The sequence below is a fragment of the Rhinoraja longicauda genome, chromosome 35, assembly GCF_053455715.1.
Source record: "Rhinoraja longicauda isolate Sanriku21f chromosome 35, sRhiLon1.1, whole genome shotgun sequence".
Lineage (NCBI taxonomy): Eukaryota > Metazoa > Chordata > Chondrichthyes > Rajiformes > Arhynchobatidae > Rhinoraja > Rhinoraja longicauda.
Genome location: NC_135987.1, coordinates 4,985,759 through 5,013,573, shown reverse-complemented (window position 1 = coordinate 5,013,573; position 27,815 = coordinate 4,985,759). Strand labels below are relative to the sequence as shown.

The 27,815-nt window shown below is 49.9% G+C and overlaps 1 protein-coding gene across 2 annotated transcripts in view; it reads left to right on the top strand.

Moving 5' to 3' along the window:
* The first annotated feature begins 2,497 nt into the window (after positions 1-2,497).
* Positions 2,498-27,815, top strand: part of LOC144609927 (carbohydrate sulfotransferase 3-like) — a 104,077-nt gene continuing 78,759 nt past the window's right edge. For both annotated transcript variants that reach the window (XM_078428334.1, XM_078428333.1), the window contains exon 1: positions 2,498-2,625. In XM_078428334.1, the coding sequence (XP_078284460.1) occupies positions 2,594-2,625 (32 nt within the window). In that variant the 5' untranslated portion in view covers positions 2,498-2,593. The remainder of the gene's footprint in view (positions 2,626-27,815) is intronic.

The window sequence follows — 27,815 nt, the reverse complement described above, 5'->3', positions numbered from 1 at the left end:
TGCGTATGGCCCCTATCACTCTAAACCTATCCGATCCATCCATGTAAGCATCGTCACAAGTAGAATTAGGCCATTCGACCCATCAAGTCCCATTCAATCGTGGCTGATCCCTGCCTCCGAATCCCACTTTCCTACCTTCTCCCATAATCCTTAACACCCGTTCTAATCAAGAATTTTCTATCTCTGCCTTTAAAAATATCCCCATTGCCCTCTGTGGCAATGAGTTCCACAGATTAACTAGCCTCGGACTAAATGTTTCTTACATGTTGTGATAGTCCCTGCCTCAACTACCTCCTCCGGCAGCTCGTTCCATACACCCACCACAACTTTGTGTGAAAAATGTTGCCCCTCGGGTTCCTATTCAATCTTTCCCCTCTCACCTTAAACCCATGGCCTCTGGTTGATGAATGCCAATCAGCCCAGTGAGTGGGGGGGTGGGGGGGCAGCAGTCCCAGCTGTAGTTGGCCATGGGGGGGGGGAGGCAGCAGTCCCAGCTGTAGTTGGTCATGGGGGGGCAGCAGTCCCAGCTGTAGTTGGCCATGGGGGGGCAGCAGTCCCAGCTGTAGTTGGCCATGGGGGAGGGGGGCAGTCCCAGCTGTAGTTGGCCATGGGGGGAGGGGGGCAGTCCCAGCTGTAGTTGGCCATGGGGGGGGGAGGCAGCAGTCCCAGCTGTAGTTGGCCATGGGGGGAGGCAGCAGTCCCAGCTGTAGTTGGCCATGGGAGGGCAGCAGTCCCAGCTGTAGTTGGCCATGGGGGGAGGGGGGCAGTCCCAGCTGTAGTTGGCCATGGGGGGGGGCAGCAGTCCCAGCTGTAGTTGGCCATGGGGGGAGGGGGGCAGTCCCAGCTGTAGTTGGCCATGGGGGGGGCAGCAGTCCCAGCTGTAGTTGGCCATGGGGGGAGGGGGGCAGTCCCAGCTGTAGTTGGCCATGGGGGGCAGCAGTCCCAGCTGTAGTTGGCCATGGGGGGGGAGGGGGGCAGCAGTCCCAGCTGTAGTTGGCCATGGCGGGGGCAGCAGTCCCAGCTGTAGTTGGCCATGGGGGGAGGGGGGGCAGCAGTCCCAGCTGTAGTTGGCCATGGGGGGGGGGCAGCAGTCCCAACTGTAGTTGGCCATTCGTGACCATGGGGGGCCTCCCACAGCCGTCCGTGAGGGTGGGGAAGGTGAGACCCCGGCACTGCCCGGACAGTTGTGGCCCGGACAATTGGAAGTCTGAAGAAGGGTCCCGACCCGAAACGTTATCTATCCAAGACTGATTGCAGAAGGACCTTGCCTGTGCTCACCATGATTGAATGGTGGAGTAGACCTGAACCGAATGGCTTAATTGTGCTCCTATCACTTATGAATTTATGAGGAAGAGGGAGGGGAGGGAATAGGGAAGGAGGGGGGGGGGGGGGGTGGGGAAAGAGAGGAATGAAGGGAGGAGGGAGGAGACAAGAGAGAAGAGAAGGGAGGAGGAGAGAGGAAGAGAGAGGAGGAGAGGAGAGGAGGGAGGAGGAGAGGGGAAGAGGAGTAGAGGGGAGGAGAGGGGAAGAGGGGGAGAGGGGAAGAGGAGGAGAGGGGAAGAGGAAGAGAGGGGAGGAGGAGAGAAGAGAGTAGGAGAGAGGAGGGGGGGGATAGGAGAGGGAGGAGGAGAGAAGAGAGTAGGAGAGGAGGAGAGGGGAGGAGAGGGGAGGGGAGGAGGAGAGAAGAGAGTAGGAGAGGAGGAGAGGGGAGGAGAGGGGAGGAGAGGGGAGGGGAGGGGAGGGAGGGGAGGAGAGGAGAAGGTCCTCCTCTCTGAAGCCAGGACAGTTCCAAGTGCACCCCGTTGCTGAAGCTGTTCTGTTCTGAGCTGGGCTGGGCTGGGCTGAGCTGAGCTGAGGGTAGCTGAGCTGTGCTGGGCTGAGCTGTGCTGGGCTGAGCTGAGCTGTGCTGGGCTGACCTGTGCTGGGCTGGGCTGAGCTGTGCTGGGCTGAGCTGAGCGGAGCTGTGCTGGGCTGGGCTGAGCTGAGCGGAGCTGTGCTGGGCTGAGCTGTGCTGGGCTGAGCTGAGCGGAGCTGTGCTGGGCTGAGCTGTGCTGGGCTGGGCTGAGCTGTGCTGTGCTGGGCTGAGCTGTGCTGGGCTGAGGGGAGCTGAGCTGAGCTGTGCTGTGCTGGGCTGGGCTGAGCTGAGGGTAGCTGAGCTGTGCTGGGCTGAGCTGAGGGGAGCTGAGCTGAGCTGTGCTGGGCTGGGCTGAGCTGGGCTGAGCTGTGCTGGGCTGAGCTGAGGGGAGCTGAGCTGAGCTGTGCTGTGCTGGGCTGGGCTGAGCTGAGGGTAGCTGAGCTGTGCTGGGCTGGGCTGAGCTGTGCTGTGCTGGGCTGAGCTGTGCTGGGCTGAGCTGAGGGGAGCTGAGCTGAGCTGTGCTGTGCTGTGCTGGGCTGAGCTGGGCGAGGCGTGCGAGGCCGCTGTATTTAAACGGCAGCGCCATTGAGAGTGCAGCCAGACAGACAGAGCGGGTTCCATTCATCACCCGTTGAGTTGGCAGCCCTGTGTCCGTCCTCATTCACCACGATGCGTGCGGGGAGGAAGGTATTTCACAGCCCAGCTCTGCACCGAAGCCTCGCCTGGTGATGTGATGTGATGTGTGATCTGCCACCAGCCTGCAATTGGAGGTACCAAGAGTTTAAAAAAAAATCCTGTGCATTTAATACACAATTGGGGGAAGTAAGAGGCTACGACTTCTACCACTGTACTTTACAGTCCGGTACTTTAAAGTTACTTTAAAACCGCTCGCTTTAAGCCTCCACTTCCAAAATTGCAACGCATTTTATCTGCACAAACAAAACAAAAAAACTTTTTTTTTTTAAACAAGAACAAACAAAAAAGTGTTCTCGCTTTTTGTCTTTGAAAGTCTTTGCCTTTTTCTGCGGTCTGTTTCTTTATTGAACAAGATAAATGTTTTCTCAATGTGGCGGGCAGATTGCACACAGGCAGATTGGACGTGGCTGGGACTTCACTGAGATGCAGGGAGGAGGAGGAGGAGAGAGAGGAGGTGGAGGGGGAACAAAAAAGTTTGTGCAGGGAGCAAGATAAAAGTTTTGGGGAAGTTTTCAAAGGGATGTCTTTTATGTGGGAGAGAGGGGGGGTGGTGAGGGGGGGAGGAGGGGGTGAGGGGGGGAGGAGGGGGTGAGGGGGGGGGGGAGGGGGTGAGGGTGGGGGTTGGGGGGTGGGGGGGGGGGGGAGAGGGGGGAGGGGGTGGATGGGCCGCTGTTCATCAGATCAGATGGACCACTCCAAATACAAGCTGCATTTTCAGGAATGATTCACAACTCAGTGTCTCTGCCTCAAATTATGGTCCGGGGGTTGGTTCAATAATGCCCGGGTTTTTTTTTTGTTTTGTTTTGTGTGTGAAAGATACTACCCTCCACTTTCTTTCTGACTTCGGATGGATTTCTGGGACGTTTGATCATGAATTGATTTGCACCAGAAGCAGTTTTGCAAATGGGAAGCGCCTGGGGCTGGAGTAGATAGAACCTGCTGCAGCAAGGAAGGGGCCGTTTTGCGTGCACTTTTTCTTTAAGGCAGACCAGAAACCGTTTGATCGCCGAGTACTTTCGCTCTCCCTCCCTCCTTCCTCTCCCCTCCTTCCTCTCCTCCTCTTCCTCTCCTCCCTCCTCCCTCCTCCCTCCTCTCCCTCTCTCCTCGCCTCTCCCTCCTCTCCTCCTCTCCCTTCCCTCTCCCTCTCCCCCACCTCTCCCCTCCTCTCCTCTCTCCCTCTCCCCCTCTCCCCGCCTCTCCTCTCCTCCCTCTCCCTTCTCGTCCCCTCCTCTCTCCTGCCCTCCTCTCTCCCCTCCTCTCCCCCTCTCTCCTCTCCCCCTCACTCCCTTCCTCCTCTCCTCTCCCTTCCCTTCTCCTTCCTCTCCCTCATTCTCCTCTTTCTCCCTCCTCTCCTTTCCCCCCTCCTTTCTCTCTCCCCACTTTCTCTCTCCCCTCCTCCCACCCTCCTCTCTCCCCTCCTCCCACCCTCCTCTCCCCTTCCTCTCCCTCCCCTCTCCCTCCCCTCCCTCTCTTCTCCCCCTCCTCTCCTCTCCCCTCTCTTTCCCCTCTCCCTCCCTCCCTCTCCCTCCCTCTCAGAGTTCAGCGCTTGCATCACGACTTGGGGCAGTTTTTCCCCCTCCTAAATCCCTTTCTGTGGGCTTAATCTGTTCCGAAATGTCCCTGAATGAAGCCAACTCCCTGTGTGTGTGTGTCATTAATTTAAGTTGCACCTCGTCCCGGCTTTACAGAGTAGTTTAAAGTCGTTGAAGCAAAGTTTCTGTTTGAAAGCACGATTTCATTCTGTGGGAATCCTGATTTAGCTCTGTTGCTGTTGGAGCCGGCTTGTGTTAATTGGTTGTCAGATCCTGTTTCGGTTGCGAGAAACTCCTGGATTCTGACCAGTATCTGTGTTGAATGGTCAGGCCGTTATTTCAGCAGCAGCGGCTGGAAGTTGTGACTCGCTCTTGGATGAGTAGGGGCCCTGTTACTTCAGGAGAGCTCGCTGCGTTGCCAACGTGAGTCTGGTGGAAAGTTTACTGCGAAGAGGCAGATTCAAGTTTTCAAGAGCTCTGAGGGCTAGCGGAATCAAGGGATATGTGGGGGGGAGAAAAAAGGCAGGGACTGGAGACTGATTTTGGATGACCAGCCGTGATCATACTGAATGGCTGAGCTGTTTTGAAGGGCACCTAGTTTCTATGTTTCTATTGCCCGCGTCTGAGCCGGGAGGGAACGGGTTTTGAGTCGGGGCCAGTGGTGACCAGAGCAACTCTTAACCAATGGATGGAAAAATGCTGGAGTAACTCTTCGGTGTAAACCAGCATTTGCAACGTTAACCAATTTAATATATAATATATTCCTTTATTCGTCCCACACCGGGGAAATTTACAGTGTTACAGGAGCAAAGTGGATAGATAGCAAGAGAGCATTCATTATAAATAAAAGTAAAGACAAGGATAAATTGTCATCAGTTTACTGTGTGACCAGTTGACCAGTTTACTGTGTGACCAGTTGACCAGTTTACTGTGTGACCAGTTGACCAGTTTACTGTGTGACCAGTTGACCAGTTTACTGTGTGACCAGTTTACTGTGTGACCAGTTTACTGTGTGACCAGTTTACTGTGTGACCAGTTTACTGTGTGACCAGTTGACCAGTTTACTGTGTGACCAGTTGACCAGTTCGCTGTGTGACCAGTTGACCAGTTCGCTGTGTGACCAGTTGACCAGTTCGCTGTGTGACCAGTTGACCAGTTCGCTGTGTGACCAGTTGACCAGTTTTCTGTGTGACCAGTTGACCAGTTTACTGTGTGACCAGTTGACCAGTTTACTGTGTGACCAGTTCGCTGTGTGACCAGTTGACTGTGTGACCAGTTGACCAGTTTACTGTGTGACCAGTTGACCAGTTTTCTGTGTGACCAGTTGACCAGTTTACTGTGTGACCAGTTGACCAGTTTTCTGTGTGACCAGTTGACCAGTTTACTGTGTGACCAGTTGACCAGTTTACTGTTCCCAGCTCGGGTTACTGAAGTCCAGTCCATTCGCACTGAGCCCCATTCATTGTTAAATCAACTTTACTTCAGTTTATTATTGCCACGGGTGTTTATGTTTACACTCTGCCGGGGTGCAGTGAGAAGCTTTTTGTTGCGCCGTGCTCTCCAGTTAGTGTTGGAAGGAGCTGCAAATGTTGGTTTGCACCGAAGACATTCATTCATTCGCTGAATGCTGGAGGAGTATAGCAAGGCTCCGGTGCCGTGAAATCGGCGGTAGAGACACAAATGGACACACAACATGCTGGAGTAACTCAGCGGGACAGGCAGCATCTCTGGAGAGAAGGAATGGGTGATGCTTTTACGACTGAAGAAGGCTCTCCCATTCCAATCTCTCCACAGATGCTGCCTGTCCCACAGAGTTACTCCAGTGTAAAGGGTCCACCGCTGATTTTCCGGCCACCCTTGGTTCCAGAGCCTTGCCCGACCAACAGAGGTCACGGATTTGGGGGGGGAGCCGAGACACAGCCCCCCCCCCTCGGAAGTCGGCTATGAGAACAGATCTGCCGGCTCCGGCCGGGCCGGAGTTCCAGAGCCCCGGCCGCAAGGGGCAAATTCCACCCGCTGATCGGCCGCGGAAGTCCCGATGAGGTCGAGACCGGCCGCCTCGCCCGGCCCAAGTGCCACATTTTCGGGGAGACTTCCAGGGGGGGGGAATTTTGTCCGGATTAAAAGGGGAGTGGACCGCCAGTTGCTGGAAAATCGGTGGTTGGACTGTACATGATTACAATCGAGTCATCCACAGTGTACAGATACAGAATAATAAAGGGAATAGCATTTGGTGCAACATCAAGCCAGTAAAGTCTGATTAAAGATAATCCAAGGGTCTCAATAGACAATAGGTGCAGGAGGAGGCCATTCGGCCCTTCGAGCCAGCACCGCCATTCAATGTGATCATGGCTGATCATTCTCAATCAGTACCCCGTTCCTGCCTTCTCCCCATATCCCCTGACTCCGCTATCCTTAAGAGCTCTATCTAGCTCTCTCTTGAATGCATTCAGAGAATTGGCCCCCACTGCCTTCTGAGGCAGAGAATTCCACAGATTCACAACTCTCTGACTGAAAAGGTTTTTCCTCATCTCAGTTCTAAATGGCCTACCCCTTATTCTTAAACTGTGGCCCCTTGATCTGGACTCCCCCAACATTGGGAACATGTTTCCTGTCTCTAACGTGTCCATCCCCTTAATAATCTTATACGTTTCGATAAGATCTCCTCTCATCCTTCTAAATTCCAGTGTATACAAGCCTAGTCGCTCCAGTCTTTCAACATACGACAGTCCCGCCAATCCGGGAATTAACCTAGTAATTCCGGGAATTAACCTAGTAGTCTCCAATAAGTTAGATGTCTTTTTATTTCAAAATATACTTTATTCGAGGAATAAATATATACAAAACATGTTCCTTCCAAAACTCCATCTGACATTCTCAGAGGCTATACATACATTCAATACACAAATTACACAATTTCCCCCCCACCCTTGCCACTCATGTGGCCCACTGGCGTGGAATCCCTTCCCTTATTTTGAGGGGCTTCTCCACCACACCCTGCCCCCCAATGTCCAGCAGCGGAAGGACCCTAGACTGTGGTCCTCCCTCACAGGGCCTTGGCGTTGGCTGCACCAAGCTTCAGTGCGTCCCTCAGCACGTACTCCTGCAGTCTGCAGCGGGCCAGTCGGCAACATTCCCCAACGGACAGCTCGCTCCGCTGGGAGGTCAACAAAGCTCGGGCAGGCCAACGAGCGTCTGTCACCGAGTTGATGACCTTCCAGCAGCACTCGATGTCGGTCTCTGAATGCGTCCCTGGGAACAGTCTGTAGATCACAGAGTCCTCTGTGACGGAGCTGCTCGGAATAAACCGTGACAGGGACCCCTGCAAACCTCTCCAGACTCTCTCCAAATCCACACTCTGTGAAGAGGTGGGCCACCGTCTCCTCTCCGTAGCAGCCGTCCCGGAGGCAGCGTGCGCTGGTAGTGAGGTTCCGGCGGTGCAGGAAGGATCTGACTGGGAGGGCTCCCCTCACCGCCAGCCAAGCCAGGTCTTGGTGCTTGTTGGTGAGTTCTGGCGATGAGGCATTTCGCCAGAAATAAGTGTAGACGTTAGCTCAGGACTGCTCTCTAGTTGATGATAGGATAGTTCAGTTGCCTGATAGCATCAGGGAATGTTGCCGACTGGCCCGTTCCAGGTTTGTGTAATTGGTGTATTGAATGTATGTATTGAATGTATATATAGCCACCGAGAATGTCGGATGGAATTTTTGAAGGAACATGTTTTGTATATATTTATTTCTCGAATAAAGTATATTTTGAAATAAAAAACATCTACTTTATTGGAGACCCTTGGACTATCTTTAATCAGACTTTACTGGCTTGAACTGTCCGTGAATCTGGAGGTGTGCGTTTTCACACTTCTGTACCTCTTGGCTGACAGAGAGGGGAGAAGAGGGAGTGGCCGGGGTGAGACTCATCCTGGATTGTGTTGGTGGAGTTCGGGGGCTTTTCGTGGTGATTAGTATTGGATGGGAGGAGGTGTTGTGCTTTAGATTTTTCAGGTGAGATGTTGAACATCTTTAGCGTGATTCTCCAAAAAAAAGTGTTTTTATTTATAAAATAAAGTGGTGCTTTCACAGGCTGCCATTTCGTTCCATTTGCACCACCTCTGCCAAATGACCCGTCCCTGAGAAAGCAGCTGTCTCTAGGCGTTTATTTCACAAAATGCTGGAGTAACTCAGCAGGTCAGGCAGCATCTCAGGAGAGAAGGAATGGGTGACGTTTCGGGTCGAGGGTCTCGACCCGAAACGTCACCCATTCCTTCTCTCCTGAGATGCTGCCTGACCTGCTGAGTTACTCCAGCATTTTGTGAAATAAATACCTTCGATTTATACCAGCATCTGCAGTTATTTTCTTACACTAGCTATCTGTAGTCAGTCTGAAGAAGGGCCTCGACCCGAAACGTCACCCATTCCCTCTCTCTTAGATGCTGCCTGACCCGCTGAGTTACTCCAGCATTTTGTGATACCTCCGCCTGTAGGCAGGTTCAGTAGCGGCCCAGGCCTCTGCAGAAGCTTACCGACCCGAGACGTCACCTATTCCTTTTCCTCCAGAGATGCTTCCTGACCCGCTGAGTAATGGCCCTGTCCCAGTCCGGCAATTTTTAAGGCGACTACAGGCAACTAGGCCGGGGTGTCGCGGGCATGGTCATGAGTAGCCTCCAAAAAGTCGGAGCATTTTTCTGGTCGTTGCTGAAGTTTGTCAAGGCATGAAAAATTTCGGCGACTGCCGGTTTGACGCCAATGAGCGTAGCTTGTCATCTTCTGCCGTGGGCGCTGTCGTAGGTAGTCGTCGGTGCTGAAGACGGTTATCCACCTTTTATAAGAGTTTTGTTTGTTTGAATAAAGTCAATTTTGGACATTTTGTCCAAAATATACTGCAGTTGCTGGGAATCTAAAATTAAAAAAATACCCAGACACAAGGAAACTGCAGATGCTGGCTTACACAAAAAAAAGACACAAAGTGCTGGAGTAACTCAGCATGTCGGGCAGCAACTATGCGGAATGTGGATAGGTGGGTCTTCAGAAGAAGGGTCAATACCTCAGCGTCCACACCTACCCCTGTTCTCCAGAGATGCTGCCTGACCCGCTGAGTTGCTCCAGCACTTTGTGTCTTTCGTTTTACACCACAAATACTCAGGAGGTCAGGCAACATCTGCGGGGACGGAATCTGAGTAATGTTTCGGGTAGATGAGCCTTCATCACAACTGGGGGTAAAACTAGAAGGCATGTATTGATCTTGATCAGTACGGGTGTCCGAGGAGGCAGGAGAATGGGGTTAAGGGGGGAAGATGGATCAGCCATGATTGAATGGCGGGGTAGATGTGATGGGCTGAATGGCCTCATTCTACTCCTATCACTTATGACCTTATGTAGGCTGTTGCGTTGCTTAAAAGGACAGTCGTGGGGGAGAGAAAAGGGAATGAGGTAGATTGTATGGACAGCAAGAGGGAATGAATATAGAAACATAGACAATAGGTGCAGGAGTAGGGCATTCGGCCCTTCAAGCCAGCACTGCCATTCAACATGATCACGGCTGATCATCCAAAATCAGTACCCCGTTCCTGCTTTCTCTCCCCATATCCCTTGATTCCGTTCGCCCTAAGAGCTAAATCTAACTCTCTCTTGAAAACAGCCAGTGAATTGGCCTCCACTGCCTTCTGTGGCAGAGAATGACACAGATTCACAACTCTCTGGGTGAAAAGGTTTTTCCTCATCTCAGTCCTAAATGGCCAACCCATTATTCTTAAACTAGTTCTGGACTCCCCCAACATCGGGAACATTTTTCCTGCATTCAGCCTGGAAAAATCCCTTAAGAATTTTACATGTCTATAAGATAGTAAGATTAAATGAGAACTTACCAGTTCGAAGTTTGATCTGTATTTTATGAGGAGTTACGATGAGGGACTACGTGAAGACCCCGTCCAGCACGCATGCGCGACATTCTTCAAAGCAGCGGTGTGGATTCACAGAAAAAACACAACGATTGAAATAAATATAGTAAAGAAAAAATAAGAACTTGATTACCAGTTGATCTGTATAAAAAAGGGTGGGAGCGGAGGGCACGTAGTCCCTCATCGTAACTCCTCATAAAATACAGATCAAACTTCGAACTGGTAAGTTCTCATTTAATCTTACTATTTTATTTCGGAGTCACGTGAGTGACTACGTGAAGACTTCAAAGCTCTGTGATTCCGAACCGTGTACCAGCTCATGCTTCACTCACTGTCTGAAGACCTTAGAGGGAGGAAGTATGTTATCGCAATAAAGAGCCTGTTTGTGAACAAAAAAGGTTTATTAATGACAACAAAAAACAGAGAGCTCCCCAGGGCTCAAATTAAATATTATCTGCAGACTCTAAAATTCTGTCTGCAAATGTAGCAGGTTGCGCCAGCGGTTTATTATAAAACCTTTGGAAAGTTCTTTCCGAGGACCATCCTGCTCTGGCCAGAATATGGTCCATAGGCACGTCCATTCGACTTGCCGCCGACGTAGATGCAGCCCTGGTGGAGTGAGATTTGAAAACATTGGTATTGACTCCCGCGGACTTAAGCACCTGCTTGAGCCACCTTGAAATGGTTTGGCTCGTCACCTGACCATGAGGCTTCTTGTGGCTTATCCATAAGGCTTTTTCTCTCCCTCTTAAGTTGAGTGTTGTGTCTATGTAATTGGCGAGATGGGTCTTGGCACACAGCCATGGGTCAGATAAATATGTGCAGAACTCCATAACTGGAGGCGTGGTACCTGGTCTAGTTTGTTTGACCAGTCCCTGAATGTGGAATGTGAAACAGTCCAATGTTTCTGTCATGCTGTCCAGCCTCAGAAGGTGGAGGGATTGTACCCTTTGAGCTGACACTAGTGCCATGAGCATGACTGATTTCAGTGTAAGTTGTTCCAGCGTGAGTGCCCTGGGTGGTGGCCATCCCCTAAGGTGCGTCAGCACAATGCTGACATCCCAGATCTGAGTGTACCTTGGTCTGGGAGGGTTAGTGTTAAAAATGCCCCTCATGATTTTGATTACTAGAGGATGGGACCCCAAAGCCAGTTGTCCTGCTGCTGGAACCAAATAAGCTGACAACGCACTCCTGGCTGTATTTATGGCGCTGTAGCTGAGTCCTTCCCGATGTAATCCAACCAGGAATTCTACAACACTGGTGGGTGTTGCTGTAGTGTAGGTAGTTCCTGTTTCGGAGCAATACCGTTCCCATTTTCTTATGTTGGTCAGGTATTGTCGCCTGGTGGACTCCCGGTGGGATGCGGTCATTATGTTGATGGCGTCCTCAGACAGTCCCAGGCCCAGTATAGGTCTTTTTAGAATCTGCAAGCCAGGAGATTGACTCTGTCATGGCACGGGTGACTAATGCCTGACACTGGGTGGATTAATAATTCCGGACTGCTGGGGAATTCCAACGGTGTTTCGACAGCCATGTCGAGGGCCACTGGGAACCATGGCTGTGTAGGCCAGTCGGGTATTATCAAGATTCCTGAAGCGGAATCCAATTGAATCTTGCGTGACAGCCGACTGATGAGGCAGAAGGGTGGAAAAGCATAAAAGAACATTTTCCCCCAATGCAGCGTGAATGCATCAACTGCTGCTGCCTCAGGGTCTGGTTCCCAAGCGACATACGTTGGTACCTGGTGATTTAGCCTGGATGCAAATAGATCGATATCTGGTGTGCCATATTGTTTTGTAATTTCGGCAAATACTTTGGGATTTAACATCCATTCGATGTTATCGTTAAATTTGCGTGACCTGGTGTCTGCCACTGTATTTTGCTTACCTGGTAGGTAAGTTGCTGATAACCAAGTATGTCTTTCGACACACCATTGCCAGATTATGTTGACCAATTTGTCACACGATGTTGACTTTATACCACCCATGTGGTTGATATAGGCCACCACCGTGGTATTATCTAATTGCAACCGGACATGTGCATGATGCGTATTAGATGAATATGCTTTTAAACCATAAAACGCACCCAACATTTCTAAATAGTTGATACCTCGTGTCTGTAGGCAAGATGATTCAGAATTAGTCCATCTGCCCCCTGTGCTGGATTGCATGTTAGTTGCTCCCCAGCCCAAAGCACTGGCATCCGTTTGAATGGTTAATACTGGGTTAGTGATAATTATGGGACTGGAACTGAGGCTAATGTTCCTTGTCCACCATTGTAACTCTGTAATGGATTCAGCAGTTAAATACATAGCTCGGTCAAAGTGACCTGAGTTTTGCTTTAGTGCGTGCACTTTTGCTCTTTGTAAATTTTGGTAGTGCAAAGGGCCAAATTGTACAGCTGGAAAGGCTGCTACCATTTTGCCAATAACTCTAGCTACCTGCCGTATGGTTGGCTGACGTTTATGCATTAGTTCGTGGCATGATAGTGCCAATTGTGATGCTTTCCCCTTTGGCAGAGTTACAACCATGCGAACAGTATCAATCGTAAATCCAAGATAGTCCATGGTAGTGGACGGTGTAAAATTGGATTTATCTGGATGTATGACAAACCCCAAAGTTTCAAACAAACGTTTGGTGGCTGCTACTGCCAAAATAGCTGTCTCCAAGGTTTTCCCTACTATTAAAATGTCGTCTAAGTACGCCATGACTATATGCTTTTGTTTTCTTAATAACGCCAAGGCGGGTTTTAAGATTTTAGTGAACAACCTTGGAGCGGAGGTTAGTCCATTTGGTAAGACTTTAAATTGCCATAGCTGTTTCATCCAGATAAATTTTAAATATTTACGGTGCTCCTTGTGTATGGGTACTGAGTAGTAGGCATCTTTTAAATCAATGCCTGCTAGAAAGTAACCTGTAGAAATCAAAAGTCTGGCGGTTTCAAAAGTTTCCATCTTAAAATGTGTATACTTAACTGAGTCGTTTAACGTAGTTAAGTCAATGATGATGCGACATCCACCATCTTTTTTAGTTTTGGTGAAAATATTAGACACAAATTCCAAAGGTTCATGATTTGTTCTTTCAATGACACCTTTTGCTAGTAGCCTCACAAGTTCAGCTTGACCCTCTTGTTTGTCTTTGACTGAGAGGGTGAATACCCTTTGGGGTATGTGCTGAACTGGCGGAACGTTTTCATGAACAAAGTCAATCTTATAGCCATGAATGCAGGTTAGTATGTATTTGTCATTAGTAATGGTTTCCCATGCATCCAAAAACAAGTGCAATCTCCCCCCTGATAATATAGAGCCCCTACTGCTCATATGCCGAGAGGTACCAGACCCACCTACCTCCATGGTTATTGGTATTAATTTTTCTTCCGCCTCTTCGCTAGACGATGAGGTGTCTGCTGGGCTGTAGAGGGCTGCTGTTGACGTTGATGTTGTTGTTGTTGGGGGTGGCGCTTTTTCCATGGGGTCCGCTCTGGGCCCTGGCCTAAAAAAGGCTTACGGGGAATAATTGCGGACCCCGAGCTTTCACCAGTCCCATATGGTGGTCTATGACTGGTGGACGCCGTGAGGTACTGCCGCCTGGGTTTGTTAGGTCTGCTCGGTCCCAAACCTACCCTCACGAGACCAAAGGTCTTGGATTCTTCCTCTAGGTCTTTCACCTTTTTTGGAAGATCCTTTCCAAAGAGCAGAATTGGAGGTTCTGAACCCGGTGTTTTGCAGAGTCCCGCAAACTTAGGGTTGAGGGCAGGCTTGATGTTTTCCTTCCGTAAGATATTTATCTGGTATTGGGTGGTACACAGCAGAGCTAATGTGTCTTGCTGGTTTGTGGAAATGTCCACCCCATCAATGGACCGAGCATATGATGTTATCCCTGCAGTCAGGAGTTTAAGGATCTTCTGGAGCTTCAACTCCAGGGTCCTGATATTCGGCCCCAAATGTCCCCAAATTTGGCTGTTTACAGCTGGTACATTTAATGATGTACAATTTTCTGGGGCTGTGTATAGCTCAAGAGCCTCATTGACCACCCGTTCTTGTAGGGGTTTTGAGGACAGGTGGTCAATGCTGGCTGCAAGTTTCGGCTCTAAAGGCCGACCCCCTCGTGGAATGACCACGTAGCGGTTGACCACACCCAGCAGCTCTTCCTGATCCTGTACACTCTGCGTACTCCGGACATCTTCAGCCAACAACCCCTCTTCTTGACCAGCCCAGACCTGGTCGCCAATGCTGCCTTCAAAAGAAGGTGAGACAATGGCCAGTGCCCCTAAAGGGTACTGCGGGAGTGCCTGGGCGCTCTGAGCCCTCCCTTGGCGAGTCTGCTGCTGCTCTCTTAGCAGATCTCGCTGGAGCATTTGCTCCATAAGCCGTTCCATTCGGCTTAGGCGGCTGCCAGTGCGGCTCTGTAGCGGTGTAGCATCTTCATCCGAAACGTCGGACACTACCGCCCGGTTCTGGCTGCAGGTACCTCCAGCTCGCTGCTCAGGCTGCACTAGCGGTGCTGGGCTCGGCTCGGTAGTTGCTGCCGCCTCTTGCCCCCCCTCCAAAGAACGTTCCTCAACGGAAAACGAACGGGGGCGAACTGCAATTTTCCTTCCTCTGGTCTTGCTCATCTTGGGGTCGCCAATGCTGTCCTAAAGCAGACCACAGAGAAATATTCACGGCCACAGTAGAACTTACCTGTCGGCCCGACTTTTTAAATTGTAGCGGGAGCACCTTGGACTCCCGTTCGTCGCGGGTGCACTGCATGAACGCTAATGTCGCGCATGCGTGCTGGACGGGGTCTTCACGTAGTCACTCACGTGACTCCGAAATAAAATCCCCTCGCATCCTTCTAAACTCCAGTGAATACAAGACCAGTCGATCCATTCTTGGAAACAGCGTGGGTTGTTAATCGATGTTCGGCGTGGAGTCAGTGAGCTGAAGGGTTTGTTTCCATGCTGTATCACTGAACTAAGCTAAACTAATCTAAATTAAACCAAACTAAACTGAACAACACACGAAGAGGTGATGCAGACAGAAATGCAATAAAGCAGATAATCTACTTGGGTGATGTTGGCTTCGATGGATGTCCAAGACAACAGTAAAAACTCTATGTTACTTTCCAGCCTCTACCTCCACTGTCCTTTCCACCCCTCTGTCTCCTTCTCCATCTCTACCTATCCCCACTAACCACCATTTCCCAACTCTATCTCTCCCCCGTCTGGTTCCATCAGCCCATCATCCCCCCTCCTCACCCCCCAAACCCCTGCTTCATCCCTCCCTCTCACGTCTTTGCAGTGGCCATCTCCTCTCTCCACCCTCACTTCTGATGCAGGGTCTCAACCTGACATGCTGACCATCCCTCTACCTCCACAGAGGCCGACTAACCTGCTGAGGCAGTCCAGCAGTATGTTTCCTTTTGCCTCCAGATTCCAATGTCTGGTGCGTTTTGTATCACCAGAGAAATCCCCTGGCTTGCCTACATGTAATGCAGTGGACTCTTTCTGCCCATCCCCAGAGAGAACAGCCTGGGTAGACACAAAATGCTGGAGCAACTCAGCGGGCCAGGCAGCGTCTCTGGAGAGAAGGAACGGGTCTGAATAAGGGTCTCGACCCGAAACGTCACCCATTCCTTCTCTCCAGAGACGCTGCCTGACCCGCTGAGTTACTCCAGCATTTTGTGTCTACCTTCGATTTAAGCCAGCATCTGCAGTTTTCTTTCTGAGAACAGCCAGGGTCTCCATTTAATATTCTGTTTGAGCAACAGCACCTCGGTGAACACAGTTGTGCAGTGAAGTTTCAGCCTGACATTAAACTGCTGAGAACAGGAGGCAGAAGGTTAGAACAGCTTGAATCCATTGGAAGAAAAAAAAGACTTCCTCAGTCCCAACCTGAATGTTACCTATCCATGGTTTCCACAGGTGCTGCCTGACCGGCTGAGTTACTCCAGCACTTTGTGCTTTTTTTGTTGTTGGTAAACCAGCATCTGCAATTGCTTGTGTCTGATCCCATTGTGTGTACTTCACCCCTGCTGATGTGAAGGGAGTTTTAGCTGGAAATTGTCACCCGTCTTGTGCATATATTTGCACATCACGAGCATGTGACAGGAATGGCATCTGGGTTTTTAGGTTGAAATACAAAAACACAACTCAGTAAGGTCAGAGTTTGCATGACTTCAAAACTACAAAGTCTGTAGGAAACAATATATAGAACTCGGAGTGAGGCCCAGCGCAAATTGGAGGAACAGCACCTCATATTTCGCTTGGGCAGCTTGCACCCCAGCAGTATGAACATTGACTTCTGCTTCCCCTCCCTATCCCCTCCCCCTTCCCAGTTCTCCCACTAGTCTTCCTGTCTCCGACTACATCCTATCTTTGTCCCGCCCCCTCCCCTGACATCAGTCTGAAGAAGGGTCTCGTCCCGAAACGTCACCCATTCCTTCTCTCCCGAGATGCTGCCTGACCCGCTGAGTTACTCCAGCATTTTGTGTCCCCATTCCTTCTCTCCCGAGGTGCTGCCTGACCCACTGAGTTACTCCAGCAGTTTGTGTCTACCTATAGAGCTCAGGGTTGTTGCCAGCTTCACAAATTCTGCTCAATTTCCCTTCACCCATTTTTTCCAATAGCCTGCGTAAAATTGCAGGTTGGCAGAATCCATTGTGCAGAGATAGAGCTGGGGCCGTTTCATATGAAACCACAATTGTACGTAAATCTGTTACTAAGTTCCCTTCACGGCAATCATACTCTAAATAAACGCTTCCCATTAAAATTAGTTGCCTGAAATTTCCACAGAGATTCTCCATAGGCAATCCTAGGATGTAAAAATGTTTAAAATAGCCATTTGTATGATTCCCGTCCGTCTTGGATGTTATGGCAGTGGACAGGACAAGTTCAGTGAATTTTTCATCCATTAGAACCATGTTCCACTTCACACCAACAGCAACAGCTGCCCGTCTCTGTCGCTGGCCATAGCTGACTTCAGTCAGAGAACAGCAAATGGGAAGATATTACACCAGGTTTGATGATGCAAGTCCACCTTCTTAACTCCTTACTAAAACTACTTGCTCTATTATGCAAAGAAACAGCAACAAAACACCTCTGGGCTTTCAGTAACCTGAACAGATAGGAGCTGGTCGCAAGGCTTTGAAAGATTCATGGGAGTCTGGGTCAGCAGAACTGTCGGAGCGCCTTCATCCCAGCACTTTGGGAAGCTGCTTGCTGGAGCCGACTGATCACAATCACTTGTGTTCCTTTGATGCATGCAGTCACCTGCAACATGCAGCAGGAGCATGTATTGTTGCAGGCAGTCAATATAGACAATAGGTGCAGGAGGAGGCCATTCGGCCCTTCGAGCCAGCACCGCCATTCACCGTGATCATGGCTGATCATCCACAATCAGTACCCCGTTCCTGCATTCTCCCCATATCCCCTGACTCCGCTGTCATTAAGAGCTCTATCTAACTCTCTCTTGAAAGCATCCAGAGAATTGGCCGCCACTGCCTTCTGAGGCAGAGAATTCCACAGCTTCACAACTCTCTGAGTGAAAAAGTTTTTCCTCATCTCCGTTCTAAATGGCCTACCCCTTATTCTTAAACTGTTCCTGCTTTGCCATTCCTGCTTTGTTCTTGTATTCTCTTACCTCCAGTTCCCTCCACTTTCAGTCTGAAGAATGGTCTCTACCCAAAATGCCGCCCATCCTTTTTCTCCAGGGATGCTGCCTGGCCCACTGAGTTACTCCAGCACTTTGTGTCTTAACTTCATTGTAAATCAGCATCTGCAGTTCCTTTCTACACGGATATCTTCCCTGAATTGGCTTTGCCTTATTGTGCATCTGTGGACTGGAATAGTCCTCTTGGAACACATCCTTCCTGGCGTGCTTGGCAAAAGACTCCATGTAGCACACAAGCCAGGCGCTGGAGGGAACCATGTCTGCCGAAGCAAAGATTTGATCTGAAACCTCTCCATTTCCCACCCATTAATTTACACGTGTTTACTGCTGTTATGGGTTGCCAACTATCTCACTTCCAAATGCGGGTCAAGGTGATGTCACCGCCCCGCGCCCCACGTGACCTCACCCAGCCAGCGGCCACGTGCTCCCGCCTCAACAATGGCGGCTGCCCGGGCCGGGAGGCGGGTTGCCATGCAACCTCCGTTAGGCGAACACACTCCGTTAGCCTACACTGTCCCGACTGACACTGGCCCACGGGCATAATACGGGACAAGGGCGGTCCCGTACGGGACAAACCAATTTAGCCCAAAATACGGGATGTCCCGGCTAATCCGGGACAGTTGGCGACCCTAACTGATGGGCCCCTTTTCCAGTCATATCCATTTAAGGAGTCCCATTTTACAGATTGTGTCCAATGTTATGTGTGTGAGACACAAAATGCTGGAGTAACCCAGGGTCCAGCTGAGTTACTCCAGCATTTTGTGTCTATCTTCGGTTTAAACCAGCATCTGCAGTTCCATCCCACACACGTGTGCGTGCGATATGTGGTGAAGCATCATCGTTTTTATTCAAAACACATCTTGTTAAATAATTGCGGGTTTTCCAAGTTTCTGCACACTCCAGCATAGATTCCTGATCAGTACGGGTGTCAAAGGATTGCGGGGTGAAGGCAGGAGAATGGGGTTGAGGAAAAGATAGACAATAGACAATAGGTGCAGGAGGAAGCTATTCGGCCCTTCGAGCCAGCACCGCCATTCAATGTGATCATGGCTGATCATTCTCAATCAGTACTCCGTTCCTGCCTTCTCCCCATACCCCCTGACTCCGCTGTCCTTAAGAGCTCTATCTAGCTCTCTCTTGAATGCATTCAGAGAATTGGTCTCCACTGCCTTCTGAGGCAGAGAATTCCACAGATGTACAACTCTCTGACTGAAAAAGTTTTTCCTCATCTCAGTTCTAAATGGCCTACCCCTTATTCTTAAACTGTGGCCCCTGGTTCTGGACTCCCCCAACATTGGGAACATGTTTCCTGCCTCTAACGTGTCCAACCCCTTAATAATCTTATACGTTTCGATAAGATTATTCATCCTTCTAAATTCTCTCATCCTTCTAATTCTAGTGTATACAAGCCTAGTCGCTCCAGTCTTTCAACATATGACAGTCCCGCCATTCCGGGAATTAACCTAGTGAACCTACGCTGCACGCCCTCAATAGCAAGAATATCCTTCCTCAAATTTGGAGACCAAATCTGCACACAGTACTCCAGGTGCGAGGTAGATCAGCCGTGACCGAATGGTGGACCAGACTAGAACAATAACATCCTTACCTCCTGCAGCACGGTAGCGCAGCGGTAGAGTTGCTGCTTTACAGCGAATGCAGCGCCGGAGACTCAGGTTCGATCCTGACTACGGGTGCTGCACTGTAAGGAGTTTGTACGTTCTCCCCGTGACCTGCGTGGGTTTTCTCCGAGATCTTCGGTTTCCTCCCATGTAGGTTAATTGGCTGGGTAAAATGTTAAAAAAATTGTCCCTAGTGGGTGTAGGATAGTGTTAATGTGTGGGGATCACTGGGCGGCACGGACTTGGAGGGCCGAAAAGGCCTGTTTCCGGCTGTATATATATGATATGATATGATGATAACCCACGCAATAACACAACAAATAAATATATAATAAATAAATAAATGACCAGCTATTCTAGGAAAACCAGGCCAGGAAGTAAGAGGTAGAATGAGATTGCTTTAAGCGCTGGCAGTGACTCAGGTTGTGGTATGGAAGGATGAGGATTATGTAGTGTAAGAAAATAAGTGCAGATGCTGGTACAATTGGAAGGTATTTATTTCACAAAATGCGGGAGTAACTCAGCAGGTCAGGCAGCATCTCAGGAGAGAAGGAATGGGTGACGTTTCGGGTCGAGACCCTTCAGACCCCTTCAGGGTCTCGACCCGAAACGTCGCCCATTCCTTCTCTCCTGAGATACGGCCTGACCTGCTGAGTTACTCCAGCATTTTGTGAAATAAATACCCATGAGAATTATGTGGTATATTTATGTTGCCTTTCTTAGTGCAAGGCATATTCTATTCGATAGTAAGACATGGGAATTGCATTAGGCTAATCAGCCTATCCAAGTCAGTTCTGCCATTTGATCAGGGCTGATCTATTTTCTCCTCTCAACCCCAATCTCCTGCCTTCTCCCTGGAATCTTTGACTTACTAATCAAGGACCCATCAATCTCCACTTTAAAAATACCCAATGACTTGGCCTCCACAGAACTCTGTGGCAATGAATTCCACAGAATCACCACTACCTGGCTAGAGATTCCTCTTCATCTCCATTCTGAAGGCACGTCCCCTTTATTCTGAGCCTGTGCCCTCTGATCCTAGACTCTCCCACCATTGGAAATATCTTCTCTACATCCACTCTATCAAGGCCTTTTTAAATACATGATGCATATGCACATAATGTGACCATGACATCAATTTCCCTCTGTACATGTGTAGGAAGGAACTGCAGATGCTGGTTTAAACCGAAGATAAACACAAAATGCTGGGGTAACTCAGCAGGACAGGCAGCATCTCTGGAGAGACGGAATGGGTGGCGTTTCGGGTCGAGACCCTTCTTCTTCAGAGACCCTTCTTCTTCAGAGGAAGGGTCTTGACCAGAAACATCACCCATTCCTTCTCTCCAGAGCTGTGGCATGTCCTGCTGAGTTACTCCAGCATTTTGTGTTTATCTTCCCTCTGTACGTATTCCTTCAGTAAGCAGTCCAAAATGTTTTGGCTTCAAAACCCCTCCACATGGGCACAGCGGTAGAGTTGGGTGGAGACCCGGGTTCGATCCTGACTACGGGTGCTGTCTGTACGGAGTTTGTACGTTCTCCACGTGACCGCATGTGTTTTCTTTGGGTGCTCCGGTTTCCTCCCACACTCCAAAGACGTGCAGGTTTGTAGGTTAATTTGGCTTTGGTAAAAATTGTAAATTGTCCCTAGTGTGTGTGGGATGGTGCTAGTGTACGGGGATCGCTGGTCGGCGCGGACTTGGTGGGCCGAAGGGCCTGTTTCCGCGCTGTACCTCTAAACTAAATTAAGCAAAAACATGCATGGGCAAGGCTGCCTTAAATAGTCATTCTCTATGGAGGTGGTGTGTCGACTGCTTCAGGTCATTCCTCGGCACGTAATCTTGGAGCAGGAGGGAGAACCTTGCATTGGAAGGCAGCAAACATTGAACAGACCAGAGGACAATGATTGAATTGAATACTTTATTGTCACTTGTGACAAGTGACGGTGAAATTCTTTGCTTGCATACCCAAGGTATGCAAATAGTCACTACATAAAGGGCGCTGACAAAGTTACAAATTCCAATGATCACCAATTTGTGATCATCCATCAGCGGTTGGCGTTCCATCGTGGGGTCGGCAGACGGGGTCAAAGACTCGGACTGTGATCATCTCTGCTTCTGGATCACGACCCTTCAGTTTCAGAGCGCTGACTTTCAGCAGAAGTGGCAAAATGTTCCGAGATCCGGCAGGTTCATGAGCCGAAGCGGGGAATCTGGGCGGCGCGGACTTGGTGGGCCGAAAAGGCCTGTTTCCGCGCTGTATATATATGATATGATATTGCTTTTGTATCTTTGCACACTTCTCTCTCAGAGAAAATAATAATAATAATACAGTCCTTTATTTGTCCCACACCGGGGGAAACTTGCAGAGTTACAGGATAGCAAGAGACATTCGTTATAAATAAAAAAATAAAGACAAGGAAAATAAAAGTAAACATAAGGATAAAAAGTGAGAGGATTTGGCCGACCGCTTAGCGGACAATTAGACAATGAACCTTCCTGTTTTGGGAAAATATTGTGGTAAAAGAGGCTTGCACGTTGCTCAAGATACATTGCAGCATAAGGCCGCAGCCAGTGGTGGAGCTGGGAGAGTGGCTGCCAATGGGGGGTCTCCCTCAGGGACCCCGGTTCGATCTTGACCTCGGGTGGTGTCCTTGCACGGTTTGCATGGTCTTCCTGTTCTTTACGTTGTATGTTAAAATAGACGATTATGTATAATAGCGGCCCCCTCGTGTGCCTTTCATATCCTCACGTGTGTGTGAGAGACAGGATGATTAAACCACCAGGGACAGGACGATTAAACCATCAGGGACCGGATGATTAAACTACCACCGCGCTCGTTAAGGCACTGATAACGTGGTACAGGGACAGCGATAGGCTACACAAACAGCCGTAAATTTAAGAAAGTGTCTAAGCGGCAGGAAAGGGTTGAAATGAGTCATGTGGATAACTACTGCGCTTGCTCAATGAGGTAAATGAATATTGCAAATACGCCCCTGATCGGGAAACTACTAATTACCATGCACATGCAATGTATGATCTGGGAGGTACCCGGGGTGGTACAGAAGATTGTGCACCTCAGCGCTCTGATTGGAAGGAGCCCGAAGGGGAGGGGGATTCAACAAAGGGGAGGGAGATTCGACGAAGTTGTATTGTATAAAGAGAAGGCACTGTCTTTGTCTCGGGGTGTCTCGGTTTGGAGAGGCACCCGGCTCTGCAGACTCGTGAATAAACTTGTCTTGTTTCCACGACTTTGTCTCTGGCATCGTGATTGTGAGCACCGAGTTACATCTCACATGTGGAAACAGGCCCTTCGGCCCAACTTGCCCATGCTGACCGACATGCCCCCATCCACACTTGTTCCATGTCGATGTCTGTCGTCATTTGGGCAACATCCTAGAGTCGATGGAGACACAGTGGTTCAGGCAGCATCTGCGGAGGGAATCGAGAGATGAGATTTAGGGACGGGACCCCTCCTCAGATACGGATGGCAGTTCAGGTCTTCGGAGTCTGGAGAAGGGTCCCGATCTGAATCATTATCTGTCCATCCCCTCCACAGATGCTGCCTGACTGCTGAGTTCCTCCAAAACGTAGTGTCTTTCTCCTTGGAGCCAACTGCTAACCTTTCACAACTGGGTTCATGTTGATCGTTAACTTCGAGTATTATGAGCTGGGACTCACTTTCATGGGAGTTTAATTGCGGTGGATTTCAGTAGCATTTGTCATCTGTGCCTTTTTGCCCCTGAACAATTCAGCTAGGGCCTCGACCCAAAACGTCACCCATTCCTTCTCTTCAGAGGTGCTGCCTGGCCCGCTGAGTTACTCCAGCATTTTGTGTCTACCTTCGAGCTAGATGTATTCATGTATTCAGAATTGCACGTGGGTCAGACTGGTAAGGATGACAGATTGTCGTCATTAAAATGTAAGCAACAAGGAACTGCAGATAATAATAATAATAATACATTTTATTTATATAGCTCTTTTCATATACTCAAAGACGCTTTACAGAGATTTTGAGAGCATAGGGGAAATGAATAAATAGATAAATAAGTAAATAAATAAATGAACAGAGAAAGGAGACAGAAGGTGAGGTGACCTTCAGTGGTTGAAGGCAGTACTGAACAGGTGAGACTTCAGCGATGTTTTGAATGTGGTGAGTGTGGGGGAGTCTCTAACGGTTTGGGGTAGTGAGTTCCATAGGGTGGGAGCAGCGATGGAGAAAGCCCTGTCCCCCCAGGATCTGAGTTTAGTCCGGATGTGGAGGGATAAGAGATTGGCAGCGGCAGAGCGGAGGGTGCAGGTGGGAGTGTGCCTGTGGAGGAGGTCGGTCAGGTAGGATGGGGCCAGGTTATGGAGGGCTTTGTAGGTTATGAGGAGGATTTTGTACTGGATTCTCTGGGGGATGGGGAGCCAGTGGAGTTTATAAAGGACGGGGGTGATATGGTCACGGATCGAGGTGTGTGTGAGTAGACGGGCAGCGGAGTTTTGAATGTATTGAAGTTTATTGATGATTTTTGAGGGTGCGCCATAGAGGAGGCTGTTGCAGTAGTCCAGACGGGAGGTGATGAAGGCGTGGATGAGGGTTTCTGCAGCTGTGGAGGAGAGGGATGGACGGAGACGGGCAATGTTTTTGAGGTGGAAGAAGGCTGTCTTTGTGATGTGTTTGATGTGTTTGTCGAAGGAGAGGGTTTGATCAAGGATGATTCCAAGATTCCGGATGTGAGGTGAGGTGGATACTGGGAGACCATCAATGTTGAGGATGAAGTTTTGGGTGGATTTGGTGAGCATTTTTGGACCAATGATGATGATTTCAGATTTGTTGCAATTGAGTTTGAGGATACTGGTTTAAAAAACCCCACTTAGACTGCTGGAGTAACTCAGCAGATTTGAAGAACAGGGAGAGGCGATAATTCCGGTCTGGTTCAAGCCTGAGGAAAGGTCCTGACCTGAAACGTCGCCGGCCCCTGTTCTCCAGGGACACATTTATTTATTTATTTAGTAATAATTCAATTTCAGCGTTGAGTTTAGAGACACAGCTGGGAAACAAGACCTTCGGCCCTCTGAGTCAACAACGGCCATTGATCGCCCGTTCACACTAGTCTAAAGAAGGGTCTCAACCCGAAACATCACCTATCCTTGCTCTCCAGAGATGCTGCCTTACTCCTGTATTTTGCCCCTTCACCAAAGGATGCCAGTGAATAGGGTTGCCAACTTTCTCACTTCCAAATAAGGGACAAAAGGTAACGTCACCGCCCCGCGCCCAACACGACCTCACCCAGTCAGCGGCCACGTGCTCCCGCTCCGCCAATGGCGGCCGCCCGGGCCGGGAGGCGGGTTGCTACACAACCTCTGTTAGGGTGCACCCGTGCCTCCGGGCCTACAGTGTCGCGGCCTACACTGTCTGGGCCTACAGTGGCTCCTGGGCCTACAGTGGCTCCTGGGCCTACAGTGTCCGGGCCTACAGTGTCCGGGCCTACAGTGTCCGGGCCTACAGTGTCCGGGCCTACAGTGTCTGGGCCTACAGTGTCTGGGCCTACAGCAGCTCCCGGGCCTACAGTGTCTGGGCCTACAGCAGCTCCCGGGCCTACAGTGTCCGGGCCTACAGCGACCCCCAGGCCTAATACGGGACAAGGGCGGTCCCGTACGGGACAAATTAATTTAGCCCAAAATACGGGATGTCCCGGCTAATGTGGGACAGTTGGCAACGCTACCAGTGAACCAGGTGGGTTTTAACAAAATCAAATGTGGTGACCATGACCAAAACCAGATTTTTGAAAAAATTCCAAATGTATTTAATTGCATGAATTTGAATTCCCAGCTGCCTTGGTGGATTTTCACCGTTGGTCCCTGGATCACTGGCCCAGAAAACTGGCCGCTGGCCCATAAACCCAGCCGTTGTGCTACCAGAACCCATGAGAACAGTACAGGGAGAGAGATTGTCATTGGTACTGGTGCAAATGTGACCAAAAATGGAGTATGATTCATATATCGGAACTGCCAACATCCGTCTATTTTTAGGATGTTTAGGAAAAAAACTGCAGATGCTGGTTTAAATCAAAAGGAAGACACAAAATGCTGGAGTGACTCAGTGGGGTCAGGCAGCGTCTCTGGAGAGAAGGAACGGGTGGCGTTTCGGGTCGAGACCCTTCCTCAGACTGATGTCAGGGGAGGGGGTGGGACAAAGATAGAATGTAGTGGGAGACTAGTGGGAGAACTGGGAAGAGGGAGGGGAAAGAGAGAGACAGCGGAACTGTCTGAAGTTAGTTTAGTTTAGTTTAGAGATACAGCGTGGAAACAGGCCCTTCGGCCCATCGAGACTGCACCGACCAGCGATCCTGTCCGACACACACGAGAGACTATTTATATTTACATCAAGCCAATCAACCTGCAAAGCTGTTCGTCTTTGATTTGTGGGAGGCAACTGAGGATCTCAGAGAAACCATATGCAGGTCACGGGGAGAACGTACAAACTCTGTGCAGGCAAGCACCAGTGGGGAGAACGTACAAACTCTGTACAGGCAAGCACCAGTAGCCAGGATTGAACCTGGGGCTCTGGCGCTGTGAGGCAGCAACTCTACTGCTGCAAGAGGATTGGAGTTTGGAAATTGGGAAGCAATGTGCACAGTTCTGGTCATCCGGCTGTAGGAAGGATAGTGTAAGAAAATAACTACAGATGCTGGTACAAATCGAAGGTATTTATTCACAAAATGCTGGAGTAACTCAGCAGGTCAGGCAGCATCTCAGGAGAGAAGGAATGGGCGACGTTTCGGGTCGAGACCCTTCTTCAGACTGATGTCAGGGGGGGCGGGACAAAGGAAGGATATAGGTGGAGGCAGAAAGACAGTGGGAAAACTGGGAAGGGGGAGGGGAAGAGAGGGACAGTGGAATTCTCTGCCACAGAAGGTAGTTGAGGCCAGTTCATTGGCTATATTTAAGAGGGAGTTAGATGTGGCCCTTTTTGCTAAAGGGATCAGGGGGTATGGAGAGAAGGCAGGTAACAGGTTACTGAGCTGGATGATCAGCCATGATCATATTGAATGGCGGTGCAGGCTCGAAGGGCTGAATGGCCTACTCCTGCACCTATTTTCTATGTTTCTACGTTTCTATCTAAAGTTGGAGAAGTCAATGTTCATACCGCTGGGCTGCAAGCTCATTAAGCTGCAAAGCGTGCAGAGAGGATTCACGAGGATGTTAACAGGATTGGAGTTGTTTGACTTGTTGGTGAAGGGTGGTTTGGTTGGGAGTTTTTTTTGGTGCACCGGTTTCCCCCCACATTCCAAGGCACTTGCAGATTTGTAGGTCAATTGGCTTCTTGTAAGTTGTCTCCAGTGTGTGATGCATGGACGACTGCTGGTCAGCTTGGGCCCAGTGGGCCGAAGGGCCTGTTTCCATGATGCATCTTGAAACTTAACTATAGATAAAGCATGGAAAAAGGTCCTTCAGCAAACCGAGTCCACGTCGACTATCAATCGCCTGTTCACACTCGTTCTATGTTGTTCCACTTAAGCATTTACTCTCTACACACTAGAACAATTTGACAGAGGTAGATTAACGTACAAACGTGTGGGTGTGGGAGGATACTAGAGCAGCCGGAAGAAACCCACGCGGTCGTGGGGAGAACGTGCTAACTCCACACAGACAGCACCCGAGGTCGGGATCGAACTGCGGTCTCTGGCGCCATGAAGCAGAGGTTCTACTAGCTGCACCACAGGAGCAGAATTAGGCCATTTGGCCCATCAAGTCTACTCCGCCATTCAATCATGGCCGATCTATCCCTCTCTCCTAACCCCATTCTCCTGCTTTTTCCCCATAACCCCTGACACCCGTACTAAAATAGAATCTATCTCTCTCTGCCTTAGAATTATCCATTGACTTGGCCTCCACAGCCTTCTGTGGCAATTAATTCCACAGATTCACCACCCTCTTACTAAATTCCTCTTTATCTCCTTCCTAAACGAACGTCCTTTAATTCTGAGACTATGGCCTCTGGTCCTGGACTGGACCAGTCCTGGTCCGCTGGTCTTCTATGACTGAGACAGTGTGCAGAGAGATCTGACGGTTTCAGTGGGGGCTGAATCTAGATTGGCACGGTGGCGCAGCGGTAGAGTTGCTGCCTTACAGTGAATGCAGCGCCGGAGACCCGGGTTCGATCCCGACTACGGGCGCTGTCTGTACGTTCTCCCCGTGACCGTGTGGGTTTACTCCGAGATCGTTAGTTTCCTCCCACACTCCAAAAAGACGTACAGGCTTGTAGGAAAGTTGGCTTGGTGTAGGGGTAAATTGTCCCGGGTGTGTGTAGGATAGTGTTAGTGTGCGGGGATCGCTGGTCGGCGCGGACTCGGTGGGCCGAAGGGCCTGTTTCCGAACTATATCTCTAAACTGAACTAAGCACGCTCCCTGGGTAAGTGCACTGACTGCGGCCCATGTCACAAGGGAACTCCCACGGCAGTGGTGTGTGCGTGTCGCGTTGGGCCGTCTTGCGTTTCCAGTGCTGAGCTCCGCTGCCAGAATGAACACAGAGGCTCTCTTGCCTGGAGCCAACAGCCCCCGCACCCTCTCATCTCCCCACAGAG